Below are 18,801 nucleotides of genomic sequence, written 5' to 3'. Positions count from 1 at the left end.
TTGGAAGAAACATGACTGCTTTAGTGGTGTTGGCCACTCTTTCACTGTACATAGATTTGTGGCGGCCACACCAGTCAAACGCGCAAAGGGCTGAACTACAGCACAGCCAACACAAGTAAGCGATGCCCGGCATTCACGAGTGTAGCTATACCATTACGCCGAATTTTGGCAAGGTGCGTTGCGCACTGGACGGCACGGGACAAAGCAGGCAGACAGGGCGAGCTGGTCAACGTGACGTGACACACATCTCCAACTTCTCCCACCGCTGACCACATGCGTCAAGTTAATGCGACTCCTCCGCAAATGTGTACACGCAGTCTTAAATGCAGTTGCTTGTTGTGCAGTGTCCACCCTTCCATTTGGCAGTGACTTTCTCCCTTTCGCGGTCATCGTGGCACCTCTGGTTGTGCCACGGCTCATCACTGGAGTGTATACCCTCTGGGATCAGTGATCAAGCCGTACCGCCAGTGCAATGTGCCTGTACGGATGGGCATTAGTGATGAACTGCATTTGTAACTTAGTGTAAGACTTGTGAAGTATAAATGTGTCACGACCACAACTGCTCTAGTTGTTTCTGTCACCAAGCCTCCTCCTTGAACATAGTGTGTGGGCACAGCAATAAAGCTGGTCTGCTGCACGTTAATGACTGTAAGCAGTGATACCACACATCTCTGCTTCACTGGTGACTCCAACGTGATCTGAGGGTAACAACACTTGGCGATGAATGTTCGTTGGTATAAGTGACGTGGAACCACGATTAGTCTGGCACGTACATGCACGCACCCGAACAGTACTCTGTAGTGATAAGCAATTTTTTTTTGAACAAACTCATTTTTTTGTATTGCTTTTTTGCGTGTATGTTTTGTTCGTGAACTGACTAGTGTTATTCTTTTTTGTGTGTTTTCCTTTGTTGTGTTATTTTCATTGTATCCTTTCCCCTTGTGCAAGAACTCGACTATAAGCTAAGATGGCAACTTTAGAAGTGTTGCAAAAGACTGTTGAAGACCTGCTTGCACGCAACAAGGGGCTGGAGAGTGAGCTACAAGCACGGACTACACGCGCGAACGGCGTGCAGCCATGGACAGCCCAGGACAATTTTGGCGTGCAAATCCCCACCACACTGACGCTTACTACAATCACCAGAGCGCCCACAAGCACTGGACAGGTGTTGATCAGGCTGCCTCCCTTTTGGCCCCATGACCCTCTAATGTGGTTCAGCCAAGTAGAAGTGGTCTTTATGAACAACCATGTAACCTACGACCTGGCAAAATTTGGACATGTAGTGAGCCAGCTCGACCAGAACTACGGAGCCAAAGTGCAGGATATAATCACCGTCCCACTGACGCAGTCGGCCTACAAACAGCTCCCACTGCCGCCACCTGACAACCGCCTTTCAGCGCCTGAGTGAAGCTGACGTTATTAATCCAGCAAAATGGGAATTTGGTGTGACAGAAATCGAGTTCCTTGGCCATTTAATTACCCCCACCGGATCGACTCCAGTACCGGAGGAAGTGCAAGTGATACTGAACATGTCGCGTCCGCAGACCCGCAAAGAATTACGCTGTTACCACGGCATGTAGAACTTTTATCGCCGACACCTGCCCAACATTGCCGCCATGCAAGAGCCTTTAAATAAGGCTTTACACAGTCCTACTTCAAAGGGAAAAACCCTCGTGAATTGGACGGACGCAATGGAGCAGAGCTTCACGGACTCAAAATGGAATCTCGCAGAAACGATGCTGCTTGCGCACCCAGTACATGACACACACACAGCTGTAGCCGTGGACGCCAGCCAGGCCACCATCAGTGCGACGTTACAACAGCACATCAGCAGGAACTGGCAGCCTCTTGGTTTTTTCTCTAAGAAGGTATCTGAATCACAATGTGCTTGGAGCGCTTATGACCGAGAGTTGCTTGCGGTTTATGTGGCAGTGAAATACTTCCGACCATCTGTAGAAGCCCAACAATTCGTCATTTTCACTGACCACAAACCAATTACTCATGCGTTCCAGAATAATCACAATAATTTTTCACCGCGCTAACTCCAGGAATTAGAGTATTTGTCGCAATTCACGACAGACATCTGACACATTTTTGGGATAGACAATATTATCCCTGATTGTTTGTCCCAAGTGTGTGCTGTTATCTCACCCCCTGTGAACTTTGAGGACAGGAGAGTGATGAAGAACTGCACCACTTCCGTCACGACACTTCCAGTGGCCTGCAACTGGAGCTGGTGCCTGTCTCCGGCTCTGCCCGGAACATTTGGTATGACATCTCAACCGGCACGCACTGACCATACCTTCTGGAGAAATTCCGGCACAGTGCCTTCGACGTGCCCACGGACTGTCACACTCCGGCACTAACACCACTGCGATGCTCCTGGCTGCACGTTTCACCTGGCCCGGGCTTTGGAAGGACTGCCGTGAATGGGCGCGCACTTGCACAGCATGTCAGCGCACCAAAGTCGGGAGGCACACCCACGCACCCGTGGGCACCTTCCCTGACACGACATGCCGATTTATGCACATTCACATGGACCTTGTCAGCCCGCTTCCTCTCTCTCAAGGCAAGCGGTATAACTATGGTGGACTGCTTCACTTATTGGCAGGAAGCAACACCTGTTGTGGAACTCACTGCCAAGACTGTTGCCACCGCATTTGTCGACACCTGGGTGGCACGCTTCAGATGTCCCAGTCACGTGACAACTGATTGCAGCCGCCAGTTTGACTGTGCATTGTTCACACACATCACCAGACTGTGTTGCATCTGGTTACACAGGACAACAAGCTACCAGCTGGCGTCGAATAGCACAGTCAAACGGCTCCACAGGACTCTGAAAGCCACCCTAACTTGCCACGACACCTCATGGCCAGAAGCACTCCTACTAGTGCTGCTCGGCCTGTGGGTAATGCTGAAGGAGGACATCGGCACATCACCTGCTGACCTCATTTATGGACCACGTCCGACAATCCCAGGCGATTTTGTCGAAGAAGTATTACTCCTACACTACGCTGCGGCACTCACTCTGGCAGAACATCTGCTCACTCACTTGGCCAGCCTCCAAGTGCATGCACCGATGTGGTGTGGCACTGGAAAGGTATTTGTGCACACCGACCTGCAGCGCTGCATGCACATCATGTTGCTTACTGACACAGTACAGCCACCTCTCCAGCCACCCTACTACGGACCGCACCGCATGATCGCCTGAGGAGACAAAACACTGGCCATCAAATGCAATAGGAAGCCGTCTACAGTGTCAATCAACTGAGTCAAGCCAGCTTATGTCTTGCACGCTCCAGCAGCCATGCAGTTCTTCGACCCGGCAGTAGATCTGATTACATATGACACTCCCTCTGGCAGCGATTGGATGGAGCCCGCACTCGTAGCCACTGGTAATGCACGGCCGCCCGGACTGCGCCCACCACAGGCGCACCCGTCGCCCCCACTACAGCCGCCAGCAGACTACATCACACGTGCCAGCCACCGCGTCCAATTCAAATGGCAATGCTGCGTCGCCAATGCGCCACGCCACCCAAAACAGCAAACATGCACCTGAGCCGCTGAATGCTGTCAGAATCCAGTTTACAGGAGCTGCCACTGCTGCAGAGACCCACCCTTCAGCTGCCCATGCCTTCAGCCGGTAACTCCAGTCGAGTCCCGGACAACTCCTCCCATGTCCGTCGCAGCTCTTGAACCTGCGTTTGTGTCCCTGTGTCTCTGCCGCATAGGGCACTGAGGCTGGACCAGCATCCGTGCCAGTTTACCTTATTCTCATTGCCGTTGAGCTCCGGACATCGTGCTCCACACTTCCCGGCTTGTCCATAGCAGCTCCCGGACTCACGTTCGAGTCACGACAGTACCACACTCGTGTATATTCTCCGGACCTCTGTTGACTTGAGCGTAGAGATCGGTTCAAGTGCTGTGATGTGTTCCTGTGACTGAGTCACTTGGCAAACTTTTGGAACTGTGCAATGTATGAACACTTGGACTTGCCACTCTCGACACCATTCTGAACAATGTAAATAGTGAACTTTTTCTGTAACTCTTGTGAATACTCGGAGTTGTTATTAAATGTCAGTGCCTTTGAGACGTTATACCAAATGACCTCCAGTGCACGCCTTCACTGTGCATTGGTACGGAGAGTTGTAGCCAGTGCCTGCTGCCATTCTCACTAACCGACCGTGCGAGGACATGCCCACTCCACACTCGCCGGTCCAGCATGCTGAAGTCATGGGCTGCCGCCCTTCCAACACTGACCGACCCCTGCCAATGCTGCCGCACTGTCATTATGCAGCACGCAAACTTTAAACACATGCGTGCCACAGAATGATCACCGCATTTTCGCAGCTACAGAGCTCTGCTCTCCAAGGGGGGATCTGTGTGGCAGCCACACCATTCAAACATGCAAAGTGCTGAACTACAGCACAGCCGACACAAGTAAGTGAGGTGATGGCATTCATGAGTGCAGCTATATCATTATGCCGAATTTTGGCAATGGTGCTTCATGCACAGCACCGCACGGGACAAAGCAGGTGGACAGTGCGAGCTGGTCAGCATGATGTGACACATGTCTCCGGCTTCTCCTGCTGCTGACCGCATGTGTTGAGTTAACACAACTCCTCCGCAAATGTGTACACGCAGTCTTAAATGCAGTTGCTTGTTGTGCAGTGTCCACCCTTCCATTTGGCAGTGACTTTCTCCCTTTCGCGGTCATCGTGGCACCTCTGGTTGTGCCACGGCTCATCACTGGAATGTATACCCTCTGGGATCAGTGATCAAGCCGTACCGCCAGTGCAATGTGCCTGTACGGATGGGCATTAGTGATGAACTGCATTTGTAACTTACTGTAAGACTTGTGAAGAATAAATGTGTCATGACCAAAACTGCTCTAGTTGATTCCGTCACCAAGCCTCCCCCTTGAACATAGTGAGTGGGCATGGCAATAAAGCTGGTTCGCTGCACGTTAATGACTGTGAGCGGTGATACCACATGTCTCCACTTCAGATTCTCTGAGAATGACTCTCTAAGGGTGACATCTACTGGCAGCACTAGGTATTTGGCAGCCTGACATCATGAGCTGTGACCCCCAGAAAGCTTGGGATTTTTTGTCGAGTAGTCAAACAAACCTGTTACCATTTGTGTTGTTATTCTTTGTACCCAGTCAATATTTCTGTTAGTCTTATTTAGCATGGGCCTAGGATGAGTTATAAACTGAAGCGCCAAAGAAACTGGTATAGGCATGCTTATTCAAATACAGAGATATGTGAACAGGCAGAATATGGTGCTGTGATCATCAGTGCCTATAAAAGACAATAAGTGTCTGGCACAGTTGTTAGGTTACTTCTGCTACAAGCCATGTTTTTTTTTTTAGTAAGATCCATTTAGTCGCGTACCAGCATGCCTTGGGAACAACTATGCTCAGTTTCAGCTCTGTAGCTAACCTGTGTGGTTCTGTTCTGTGCTTTCAAAATGTTTAAGACCATCAACTCGCCTGCTGCATGTGAGGTTCACTCATTGATACAGTTTTTGAAAGCAAGGAACCTGTCTGTTGCAGAAATTCATCGACAGATATGCAAAGTGTACGGTGATACTGTTATGAGTGAAAGCATAGTGTTTAAGTGGGTATGAGAATTCAAGGATAGTCATGACAACGTCCATGATGAGGACTGCTCCAGTCACCCTTCTTTGATTACAGACGATTTGTTGGCTTCAGTTGAAGTGAGGATTCATGAGAACAGGTGCTTCACAAAAACAGGTCTCTCAAATGAATTTCCTGATGTGTTGAGATCAGTGCTTTACAACATTGTTTCTGAACACCTAAATTTTAGGAAACTGTGCACCCAGTCAGTTCCAAACTCCTAACAGTGGACCACAAAAACCAAAGATTTGAGTGTGTGATGAAGTTCTTGACTCATTATCATGAAGAAGGTGATGGCTTCTTGAGTCAGATTGTAACTGGAGACAAAACATGGGTTTCACGAATCATGCCCAAATCAAAGCAACAGAGCATGGAATGGAGACACACACACTCGCCTGTATAGGTGAAGGTCAGACAGACACTGTCCAGTGCAAAATCATGGTGTTGGTGTTTTGGGATAGGCATGGTGTTTTGCTGGTCGACTTTGTGCAATGAGGAACCACTATCAATGCAAAAGCATACTGCTAAACCCTGAGAAAGGTACACAGAGCAATGCAAAACAAAAGATGCGGCATGCTGACAAAGGGAATTGTCCTTCTCCATGACAATGCGAGACCTCACACTACAGGTCAGACCCTCAATTTATTGGACAGTTTTGGTTTTGAAGTTTTAGACCACCCACCCTACAGTTCTGATCCTGTGCCAAGCAATTACCATCTGTTACTCCACCTCAAACAACCCCTCAGTGGTAACCATTACAATGATGACGACGACCTGAAAATGGCAGTGAACTCTTGGTTATCGGAGCAGGTGGCAAGTTTTTATGAGGAGGGTATTTTAAAATTGGTTGAGAGGTGTGATACATGTTTCAACAAACTTGGCAACTATGTCAAAAAATAGTGTGAAGCATGTACTTCCTGAAAATAAATTTACTTTTTTGACAGAACCTTTCATTGTGTGCTTATGTGCAAATGGACATTACTTGAAAAACACACCAAGTACAATAACAGGTCATCAAGATTTAAATGATTTGAATGAGGTGTTATAGTCGGTTCATGGGTGATGGGACACAGCACCTTCAAGGTAGTGATGACATAGGGGATTTTCCCATATGACTATTTCATGAGTATACAGTGAATATCAGAAATCCGATAACACATCAAGTCTCTGATATCACTAAGGCTGGAAAAAGATCCTGCAAGAATAGGACAATGACACCTGAAGAGAATCATTCTATATGACAGAAGTCCAACCCTTCCACAAAATTTCTGCAGATTCCAATTGTGGGCCATCAACAAGTGTCAGCGTGCGAACCATTCTACAAAACATCATCAATATATGCTTTTGGAGCCAAAGGCCTACTCGTGTATCCTTGGTGACTGCATAAAACAAAGTTTTATCCATCACCTGGGTCGATCAACACTGACATTGGACTGTTTATGACTGGAAACATGTTGCCTGGTCGGACGAGTCTCATTTCAAATTGTATCAAATGAATGGATGTGTACGGGTATGGGGACAACCTCATGAATCCATGGACTCTGCATATCAGCAGGGGACTGCTCAACCTGGTGGAGGCTCTGTAATGGTGTGGGGTGTGTGCAGTTGGAGTGATATGGAACCCCTGATACATCTGGATATGACTCTGACAGATGATGTGCTCATAAGCATCCTATCTGCTCACCTGCATCCATTCATGTCCATTGTGTTTTCTTACGGACTTCGGCAATTCCAGCAGGACAATGCAGTATTTCACACATCCAGAATTGCTACAGAGTGGCCCTAGGAACAGTTTTCTGAGTTTGAACACTTCCACTGGCCACCAAACTCCCTAGTTTGGACATTATTGAGCATATCTGGGATGCTTTGCAACTTGTTGCTCGGAAGAGATCTCCTCGCCCTTGTACTCTTACAGATTCATGGTGTCAGTTCCCTCCAGCACTACTCCAGACATTAGTCGAGTCCATGCCATGTCATGTTGTGTCACTTCTGCATGCTCTTGGGGGTCCTACATGATATAAGGCAGGTTTACCACTTTCTTTAGCTCTTCAGTGTACAAGTGTTTTGTAAACAATCTCCTTTGTACTCTGACTACATTTTCCCAATATTCAAAGTCTGTCACTTGCTTTGCCTCTGATTAAGTATATGTGATCATTCCATTTCATATCTCCACAAACTGCTACAGCCAACTATTTGTATGAGTTGACTGATTCCAATTGTGACTCGTAAGCTACTAGGTGTTTGCACTTTGTGACATGTGAACGTTTAAAGCAAGTTGTCAGTGTTTGCACCACCTGGAAATCTTATTAATATCCGACTGAATATTTGTGCACCTTTTTGCAGATAGTGCTTCACTATCTGTGAAAAATCTGAGGTTACTATTAATATTTTCTGCCAGATTATTACTATATAACATGAGCTGTAAGGGTGCCAACAAGATATGCTGTGGCATACCTGAAGTTACTTCTACATCAATTAATGGCTCTCCATCAAAATAAAAAGCTGTGTCCTCCCTACCAAGAAATTCTGCATAATTGTATAGTTTAGAGTGAATTTGTATTAAACATAATTTGTAGAGTTTTATTTTGTAATCCACAAAAACAATATTGATGGTGATGGGATAAGAAAACTGTTCATAATAAAGGTTTTTTGGTTCCAAATATCAGATCTGCTTAGGCTACTGAAAATCAATTGAATTGCATTCTAAAAGAACACAGTGGTGATTAGAACTTTAAAATGTGATTTTGGTATTTTTTTAATACCAGAATAGCAAATATATACGAGAAATATTGACTGATATAAATATTTTGAAGATCTGATATTGGGTTGCTGAGTAAATTATATTTCATATGGACATTTTTGTGCTGTTCTTGCATATATTTCAATGCTGAGCTGCCTAGAAGTTAGCTTCACTTTCCTTAGAGTGTAGCATACAAAGGTAATATATTGCTTGCCTCAGTAACAATATCACCTGTCATTTAACATTTCCATTAATGACTTGAGAATGACATTATTTTTTGAATTACTGTTTTGAGCCACTACATTAGCTAAGTATATTAAATAAATGATGTGACACATAACACTATCTGATCAGAAGCATCAGGACACTCCTATGTAATGTACAATTGACTACTAGATGTCACAAGAGGTGTATCCACTAGCATAAAAGTATTGTGTTGTCAGTATAAACACAGTTACACAGGTTGGGTCAATCAGGAGAGCTCAGTGGCTTTGAATGTGACTAGTCACTGGGTGTCATCTGAAGATAAATTTATTAGGGACATTTCAACTTTTATAAAGCTGTCCCAGTCAACTGTTGGTGACATGATTGCAAAGTGGAAATGTGAAGGAACAACTGCAGGTAAGCCAAGACCAGGCAGACTCCATATATTGACCGACACAGAACACCGGGCATTGTGGAATGTAGTGTTAAACATTACATGAAATCAGTGAAGGGATAATGTATGAGTTACAAAGTGCTACCATCTGTCCAGCTAGCACAATGACTGTGTGTATGGAGTTAAAAAGAATGGGATACCATTGTTGAGCGGCTCCCATAAATGACACATTTCTATAGTCGATGGTAAGCGATGCTTGAGGTAATGTGAACAGTCAAGATGTCAGACAGTGGATGATTGGAAATAAATTAGCAATCATGATAATTTGTTAACTATGAGTCGTGGCGGTTTCTGTGAGGGCGCACACGCGATCCTACTGGTGCCACTTGTGCCACTTGCGTGATTCTGGCTCTTGTCATATAATCTTGGCTTGGTTGTGTGTTCCCTCTGGTACTGTGTGGTAGTGAGTGGTGTGTGGGACATGAAGCTGAATGGGTGTGCCTGAGTACTCAGCATTCTGGTGATTGCAGTGCGTTGAGACCATTTACTGTTGGCCTATGAGGGACCTTGCTTTCCTGCAGCATTGACCATTGCTAGTGGCAAGTTTAGTGGGCAAGTAGCAGCTCTCATCACATGCAACTTAGTTATGAAGTTCATCAGTCAATTGTGGTGTTGTAAACATGTCGAGATGTATTGAACAACTTGTTAGCAGCTACGAGCAGAGGGCAGTACTATCTGGTGTCTACCTGGAGCCCTTAAGCCTCCTTGGCATTTATTTGAAATTATGTGTGAAGACTGCTCAGTAAGTACTGCACCAACAGATTGCCAATTCTGCCCCAGTTTGAACTTGCCATTAATCCAATTCCTTATGCCTTTCAGTGACCCCATTTGAGGCTGTGTGTGTCAATCTGGAGGTTTCTGTAAGTGCCAAGATAGTGTTTTACAATGTTAATCTGACACTTAAAATCATTGTTTGTTATGCTTGAGTACTGGATACAACTGATTGTGATTTCTGTTTGGTGAAGACCTTATGGCCCTTCCTGGGGCAAGTTATTGGTTTTGGCCTGTAACTGAAATTTTGTGCACTACACCTAGAGGTACACACATGTAGGTCAAGTGTGTGTAAGCTCATATTTGCACACTGTAAAGGGACACCCTCCTCTAGCATTACTTTTCTTCAACAGAAGTTATCGATTCCAGAAATACTTTCTCCTTTTAATCAGGTGTTTAACTAAAGGAATTTCATATGATTTTGTACATGATGTGGTATATTTCAGACTATAATCCATAAAAAAAACATTACTTAATTTTTGTTGTTACAATCAGTATGTACTAACTCTGTATGTACAGTTAAAATTACTCTTCTTCCGGAAACATTATGAAATATCTGGCACACTTAAAATTTCTGTTATTAATTGTGCAGTCAGATGATATTTATTATGTTTATTCTGAATTCATTAATAAAATAATGGTACAGATTAACAGAAAGTCATTTGTCAAGAAAGTTTGTAAACTCTTTGGAATATTGTTAGTACCGCAGAATGGAATAGCAGTGGGCATGCCTCAGATGGGATTGGATGTGTTTTTATGTTTGGGAATAACAATGTAATTTTCGATTTTGAAGTGGAAATTGTAAAGAGAGTTTGAGAGTTTGATACAGAAAAACGTGAAAGAGTAAAAATTACAGAAACAGATATTTCTGCTCATGCAATATTTCAACATTATTTGTGTCGATTGGAACTGTGAGAACCTATAATATCAAAAAATTTCAGCTTCAAATTCAATATCTAGACATGAAGAACTGGAGCCAACTATGAGAAGAGAAGATAAGTAAAACAGTTTATTGTATATCTAACTCCTCTCAAAGCTTATTAAAAGAGTTTATTTTGAAGTCAGTGACAAACAACAAATGATGGGGGGGAGGAGTAAATTATAACACTCTCTTACTCGATGTTGAGGAGCCATTCGGGTTATAGGTGTACATTTTAACCAGCTATCTGCCATTTGGTGCGTATCCAAATTACAGTCTCTATTAGTCCCCAAGCGGCCCCAGTAAAGATGTACGTTGACTTATTTAAGCTTACTTGAATTATTATGTAATTATTCTTTTAAATGACTTTGTGCATTGTTTCTTATTATTGCTAGGAAGGTTAAACTGCAACTTTTATGAGTGGATCGCTCCTGTACTGAAGTTTTAATAGTTGGTTTCCTTGAAAATAATCTTTAATTGCCCGTTTAAGTATTGCTGTGTAAGTAAATTTCTATTGAACTCATTTGCTGTTTGTTGTTTGGTATATGTTGACAGCCTTGTATCAGCAGTGGTTGATACATTGCCGTTCTGTTGGTCTGGTGCAGGGACACATTTTCCTTCTATTTCGGGGGCTTTCCCATCATCGCAATATGCCTAGATGTTGGCAGGTCATGCACGCTTCTGCAGATCTCCCATTTCACCCTCAAGTTGAGTAATTAATTGCCATTCTTTTGGTATCATGCTGCAGTGGGGGGTGTCACCGGATTAGGACTTGGCTTTAGCGATTTTGGGGAAGCAGTTTACTCAGTGTTTTGATTGTTGTAAGGTCCTTGTGGGCATGTGATGAAACCCTTTGGGGAAACTGAACACTGAATTTCTCTATTTCTTTAAAAAAATAATGGTTTATTTGTCATTATCATTTTAATAGTGTTTTAAGGGCCCAGTAATTTATTTAAATAGTTAACTTGATTTTAAAAACCTTTTGGCCATCAGTGAAGTATTACTGTTTGCTTTGGTTTTTACATTTGGGTAGCATTTGACCAGCTTGGCCATATCTTGTCTACATGGGAGCAGAATAACATTGTCTTATAAAGCCAAAGTGTCATCATTTGCCTTATGCTCCCTAGTATTATTAGCAAAAGGAAAATTTAATGTGATTGTGTACCTCCTAATGACGAGGCAGCTAATAGACTTTGGATACCAACATTATATGTACTTGTAACTAATTTCTCATCTTGGAGTAGGCCTGGAGCTTACTGTTGCGGTGGAGATGCATGTATTTTCATGTTTTTCATTTAATGTTTGTTCAACTTTTATTCAAGTCCTGTTGTGGAATTAGCCCACAGTTGTAATGCTAGTCATCTAGACAGCAAGCCACCACAAGTTTATTTAGTCAATTAGCTGTTTGTAATGTATTGTACACCTGACATGTTCTTCAAGTACCATTTATAATTTTATGTATAATGCAAATGCCCTTATGCATTATGATATTAATTTAAAAACCTTAACTATTTGTATGAATTTGGCAAGAATCTAAGTAACTGTTTGTTGGCTTGTGATAGAATTGTTATCAAATAAAAAATATTTGTTTGGGAATGATAAAAGATGCATCTAGTTGGCCACCCTTCCACATGTTTTACTTAAATTAATCCCGATCCTTCATTTGGGTCTCAAATGAATCTTGTAATATAATATTCTGTGTGTATGTGGATGAACTGTTTACAACTCTGTGTCTCCCTTCTCTTCTTGATGTGGGTCCTTGACATTGGTAATGTAACAAAAATTGAATCTCATTTTCAGGGACTTCTTCATGGATATTACCTGGATGATGCACCATAATCAAATACATCTTGATGCTCCCCGATGAACAAACCCCTGAGAGAGCTCCACACAAAACACACCTGAAGTTACTTCGATGTCAAAGATGTTAGATGGCAGTTTTATGGATCACTTCTACTTCCCTTCTTGTAAATGGGTGTGACCTGTGCTTTCTTACAAACTACTGGGTACAGTTTTTAGCTCGAGGATTTGTACTAGATTATATTTATAAGAGGGCCGAACTCAGCCACAAATTCAGCATAGAATTTGATAGGAATTCCTTTTACCCTGTAGCATTGTTCAGTTTTAAGTCTTTCAGCTGATTCTCAACACCACTGATACTAACACTTGTTTCACTCATTTCTTCAGTAGTGCAAGGATTAAATTGGGACTGTTCTCCTGAGTTTTCATTTGTAAATGAAAAGTTAAAAATGGCAGCATTGCAGCTTTTGCATTGCCACCCTCAATTTCAGTTCATGTCTCATTTGCAACTGACTGGACACTAACTTGGGTGTCACTAACAGCCTTTACATACAACCAGAGTTTCTTAGGATTTTGTGAAAGATAATTTAACAATATTCTGCCATGGTAGTCACTGAAGACATCATGCATTGTTCTCTAGACAGCTAAACATCTTCCACTCAGAATCTCTCTATCTCTACCCTATACTTTGTTTTATATCTATTGTACAGTAGTCTCTCTTTTCTTAGAAGTTTCTTTACAGTGACTGTATACCATTATGAATAGTTCTACTTGGTACATATCTATCCATTATATTATTTTAAACTTGAGCCATAGTTCCTCTACATGCTCCTGTTCTGTGCTAAATATTTCAAGTTCCTCATTAAGATATGACATTACTGCTTTTTTTAATCTAGTTTGCGGAACATATATATCATTCTTCTTCTTTTAGGTGTCCTTTGTGCTTTGATAATCATCATTGCCACAACCACATTATTATGTGGACATCCTAAATAGGTCAGGTCTATTTGTTGCAATCATATCGAATATATTTCCATCATGAGTTGTGTGTCAAACCATCTGTTCTAGGTAGTATTCAGAGAAGACAATTAATAGTGTCTCATAGGATGTCTTGTCATGACCAGCACTAACAAAACTGTGGTTTCTTCAGTTGATTGTTGGATGATTAAAGTCTCCACAAATGATTACAGTGCAGTTGGGAAACTTGCATACAAGCAAACTGAGGTTTTCCCTAAAGTTTTTGGTTATATCAGGAGGTGAGTTGGGTGGGGGATAGAAAGATCCAATTACCATTTTATGCCTACCTCCAATACTGAGTCTTGCCCCAACAATCTCATATGAAGTTTCAATTTATATTTAAATGGATTTGAGGTTCTTGTCTGCTGCAACAGATACACCACCTCCATTACCCATTAGCTATCCTTTTGATAAATGCTTAAAATTTTCCCCAAAAATCCCACTGTTATCAATTTCAGGTTTCAACAACCTTTCCGTACCTAGTATTGTACGAGCTTCACTGCTCCTAGTATTTTAAAACTCTCACCTGTGGTGATGGGGAAGGGGGGGGGGGCATTCTTTTGGACCTTACACTTACACTTCTGGGTCTCCTTGTGTGCATCCCACAGAGTGTCAGCTGCCTGGGTAGTGCACAACTGACATATTTATTTATATGAACCACCTCTGTAAAGAGTATTTTTGTGTTCTGTAGTGAAGGTAATGTGTTTAATTTTAACAAATTCAGAAGATAATGCAGTGAAAATTGGATCTTGCATTTATACCTGCATTTCCTTCATTTTTCGTCTTGGTATCTAAAAGAATAGACTCCTCCAATATAACGAAAATTGTACAAATGGTGCTAATTTCAGCAGTACTTGTGGTGGAAAGCATAATTTATTCTTTGACAATCTATCGACAGACTGAATATTATATGAAAGATGTTTCCATATTGATTCATTAAAAGAAAGAAACAGTCATGAACTGTAATATTAACTCAGACAAAAAACAGTTGCCATTTGGTGGAAAACTGTGTAAAACTGAGGCAATTATAATGAACTGTGAAATCAAAACTATTAACAGTGTGTTTTTGTTACAGTGGTAAATGTTTCAAGTTAATTCATCATTAGTATTTTGCATCAGTTTTATATTCATGTGTATTTTATTTTTGTATTACTGGTAATCAAGTGAAAATGGTGATTTAATAGTTAGGTGTTTTCTAATGTAACAGTAACTACAGCAGTATATTAAACTTCACTTAAGCAATTTCTCACAAACTAAAACAATTGATATGGTAACAGTTTACGAAAATGATAGTTGCTACTCACCATATAGTGGAGATACTGAGTAGCAGATAGGCACAACAAAAAGACTGTCAGAAAATTAACTTTCAGCCAACAAGGCCTTTGTCAGAGATGGAACACACACACACACACACACACACACACACACACACACACACACACACACACACACACACGACTGCAGTCTCTGGTTGCTGAGGCCACATTGCGGGAGCATATAGAAGAAGGTGAAGGTAGGGCAGCTAGGTTCAGTCAGGCGGTTGGACAGGGGTCAAGGCATAGGGGGGTCAGTGGAAAAGAAAAGAGATAAAAAGACTGAGTGGCTGTGTTGCTGGAATAGAGGACTGTGTAGCACTAGAATGAGAATATGGAAGGGGATAGAGGGTAAGGACAAAGACCAATGAAGGTTGAGGCCAGGAGGATTATTGGGACATAGGATATACTGCAGTTCCCATCTACGCAATTCAGAATTCGCACCAACACCACCTTTACTGAATTGTGCAGATGGGAACTCTCTCTGAAATATATCCTGTTCCCGTAACCCTCCCGGCCTTAACCTTTGTCAGTCGTCATCCTCTAGTCCCTTCCCTGTCCCCATTCTAGCACTACACAGTCCTCTACTCCACCATGGATCCACAGTCTTTTTCCACTCTACTTTTCCTCTAACACTCCCCCCTCTGTCTAGCCTCCCAACTGCACCTAGCTGCCATACCCTCTCTCCACTGTGACCCTGTATGCTACCACAAGCAGCACTTTACCATCCCCCACCCCTACCCTACTATCCCTCCACCTCCCTGCCCAGGTCTCCTCCTTACCCCTTCCACCCGGTTGTGTCTCTCATCATGCACAGATGCTCACAGTGTGGCCTCAGCAGCAAGAGGCTGTGGTCATGTGTGTGCGAGTTTCATCTATGTGTGTGTTTTCTATTCTGATGAAGACCTTGTTGCCCAAAAGCTCATTTTCTGACAGCATCTCTGCTATATGATGAATCACAGTTATCCTTTTCATAATATTGCTACATTCCTTCATGGATTTTCCACAGTACAGTCGATTTTGAGTAGGCACCAGTGCCATATGAGGAATTTTTCTGAAAAAATGTAGTGACAGTAATAATGTAAAATCAAATTGGCTCACCAGTTATACTTATAGCACACATTGTTGTTGAGAGATATGATCCGAAGTCCTGGTCTCACAAGGGTTGTATAATATCCCCCCTTCATAACAGTTGGTATTATATCAGCTGGTAGCCATGTCTGCCACAGATTTGCCATTGTTTCGTAAAGCCATTTGGAGGATACAGTATCATCTGTTACATCGTCAGGTGCATACCTGTTTTAAAAATTACAGACAAAAAGAATATCTACAAATTACAAATAATCAGTTTTAGGAATTTACTCATTATTAATCAATAATTTAGACATAATGTCTGTTCAGACAAACACAATTTATTGAGTGTAAAAAACAGTTTTGATCACATTTATTTAACTTTAATGTTGTAGTAACAGTTCTCAGCTGAAATGTCGGATGTTGCTGTGAAATACTCACAATACTCCATTGGCGCAATTGACCGACATCTTGAGGTGTCACAAACCTGCAATTTATATGCATACATTTTACTCCTCTTGCAAGAAGGAGACAATGCCCTCTCCTGCAAGTTAAGTTACCTTATGTTTATCCCATCTTCCAAATTCCTATTACCCAAGTGTTTGTTCCCATATTTTTTCATTTCTCCAGGTGTAATACTACATACACTCCTGAAAATGGAAAAAAGAACACATTGACACCGGTGTGTCAGACCCACCATACTTGCTCCGGACACTGCGAGAGGGCTGTACAAGCAATGATCACACGCGCGGCACAGCGGACACACCAGGAACCGCGGTGTTGGCCGTCGAATGGCGCTAGCTGCGCAGCATTTGTGCACCACCGCCGTCAGTGTCAGCCAGTTTGCCGTGGCATACGGAGCTCCATCGCAGTCTTTAACACTGGTAGCATGCCGCGACAGCGTGGACGTGAACCGTATGTGCAGTTGACGGACTTTGAGCGAGAGCGTATAGTGGGCATGCGGGAGGCCGGGTGGACGTACCGCCTAATTGCTCAACACGTGGGGCGTGAGGTCTCCACAGTACATCGATGTTGTCGCCAGTGGTCGGCGGAAGGTGCACGTGCCCGTCGACCTGGGACCGGACCGCAGCGACGCACGGATGCACGCCAAGACCGTAGGATCCTACGCAGTGCCGTAGGGGACCGCACCGCCACTTCCCAGCAAATTAGGGACACTGTTGCTCCTGGGGTATCGGCGAGGACCATTCGCAACCGTCTCCATGAAGCTGGGCTATGGTCCCGCACACCGTTAGGCCGTCTTCCGCTCACGCCCCAACATCGTACAGCCCGCCTCCAGTGGTGTCGCGACAGGCGTGAATGGAGGGACGAATGGAGACGTGTCGTCTTCAGCGATGAGAGTCGCTTCTGCCTTGGTGCCAATGATGGTCGTATGCGTGTTTGGCGCCGTGCAGGTGAGCGCCACAATCAGGACTGCATACGACCGAGGCACACAGGGCCAACACCCGGCATCATGGTGTGGGGAGCGATCTCCTACACTGGCCGTACACCACTGGTGATCGTCGAGGGGACACTGAATAGTGCACGGTACATCCAAACCGTCATCGAACCCATCGTTCTACCATTCCTAGACCGGCAAGGGAACTTGCTGTTCCAACAGGACAATGCACGTCCGCATGTATCCCGTGCCACCCAACGTGCTCTAGAAGGTGTAAGTCAACTACCCTGGCCAGCAAGATCTCCGGATCTGTCCCCCATTGAGCATGTTTGAGACTGGATGAAGCGTCGTCTCACGTGGTCTGCACGTCCAGCATGAACGCTGGTCCAACTGAGGCGCCAGGTGGAAATGGCATGGAAAGCCGTTCCACAGGACTACATCCAGCATCTCTACGATCGTCTCCATGGGAGAATAGCAGCCTGCATTGCTGCGAAAGGTGGATATACACTGTACTAGTGCCGACATTGTGCATGCTCTGTTGCCTGTGTGTATGTGCCTGTGGTTCTGTCAGTGTGATCATGTGATGTATCTGACCCCAGGAATGTGTCAATAAAGTTTCCCCTTCCTGGGACAATGAATTCACGGTGTTCTTATTTCAATTTCCAGGAGTGTATATAAATGTCTAACACTGATTATATAAAGAACAGTCATAGTAACCGACATCTTCAGGTGTCACAAACCTGAAGATGTCATTCAGTTGCGCTGATGAAATATTGTGAGGATTTTATGATGACCTCTGCTGTCTTGCCTTAGAACCATTTCTACAACTAGCCTGTCACAAAAGCCTCAAAAAATATAATGTTAATTGTATTAGCTCTTTTGGTTGGTAGACCATTGTCAGACAGATTTAAGGTGACAGCAACATATGCTACAAGGTAAAACCAAATGATACACCTCTCCTCAGCTTGGGACTGATACCATGCGGTTGCTGCTGCTTCAAACAGTGTCCGATGATGGGCTATTGACCAAAAGCACTAACAACATAGCACTTTGACTGTTTTTTATATAATCACTGTTAGATATTCATATACATGGTGTCTCACCTTACTTTGCCACCTCAAATGTCTCTGGAACAACAATAGATATTCAAAAATGGTTTTCACCAGCATGAACGTACTGTAGGGGCTTAGGAAACCAAATACTACGCAAAATTTTAAAACGCAAACAAACAATATTTTCAACACAAACTTGAGTATTTTTAAATGGACACCCCCTATTATTTTGTATGCAATCAGTAGCATGAAAAATAACAAAAATAATGGTGTTGGTTGCACCGCAATACGTCAATTACATACCAAGAAATTGCAAAGCAAAGTTGATACTTGAAATAAATGAAACGCACAGCTAGCGCACATCCTGAGACTCAAGCGTGCACCTCACACTGCTGGTAATTGTGATGTGGTTGACGTACTACA

General features: G+C 43.4%; 1 protein-coding gene across 2 annotated transcripts in view; it reads right to left on the bottom strand.

Moving 5' to 3' along the window:
* LOC126237191 (sphingomyelin phosphodiesterase-like) overlaps positions 1-18,801 on the bottom strand; it is a 373,735-nt gene that overhangs the window by 36,213 nt on the left and 318,721 nt on the right. For both annotated transcript variants that reach the window (XM_049947067.1, XM_049947070.1), the window contains exon 7: positions 15,961-16,155. In XM_049947067.1, the coding sequence (XP_049803024.1) occupies positions 15,961-16,155 (195 nt within the window). The remainder of the gene's footprint in view (positions 1-15,960; positions 16,156-18,801) is intronic.

Source organism: Schistocerca nitens, chromosome 2 (assembly GCF_023898315.1).
Source record: "Schistocerca nitens isolate TAMUIC-IGC-003100 chromosome 2, iqSchNite1.1, whole genome shotgun sequence".
In the NCBI taxonomy this organism is placed as follows: domain Eukaryota; kingdom Metazoa; phylum Arthropoda; class Insecta; order Orthoptera; family Acrididae; genus Schistocerca; species Schistocerca nitens.
Note: the sequence above shows the minus strand (reverse complement) of the source record. Positions and strands in the feature narration are given on the sequence as shown.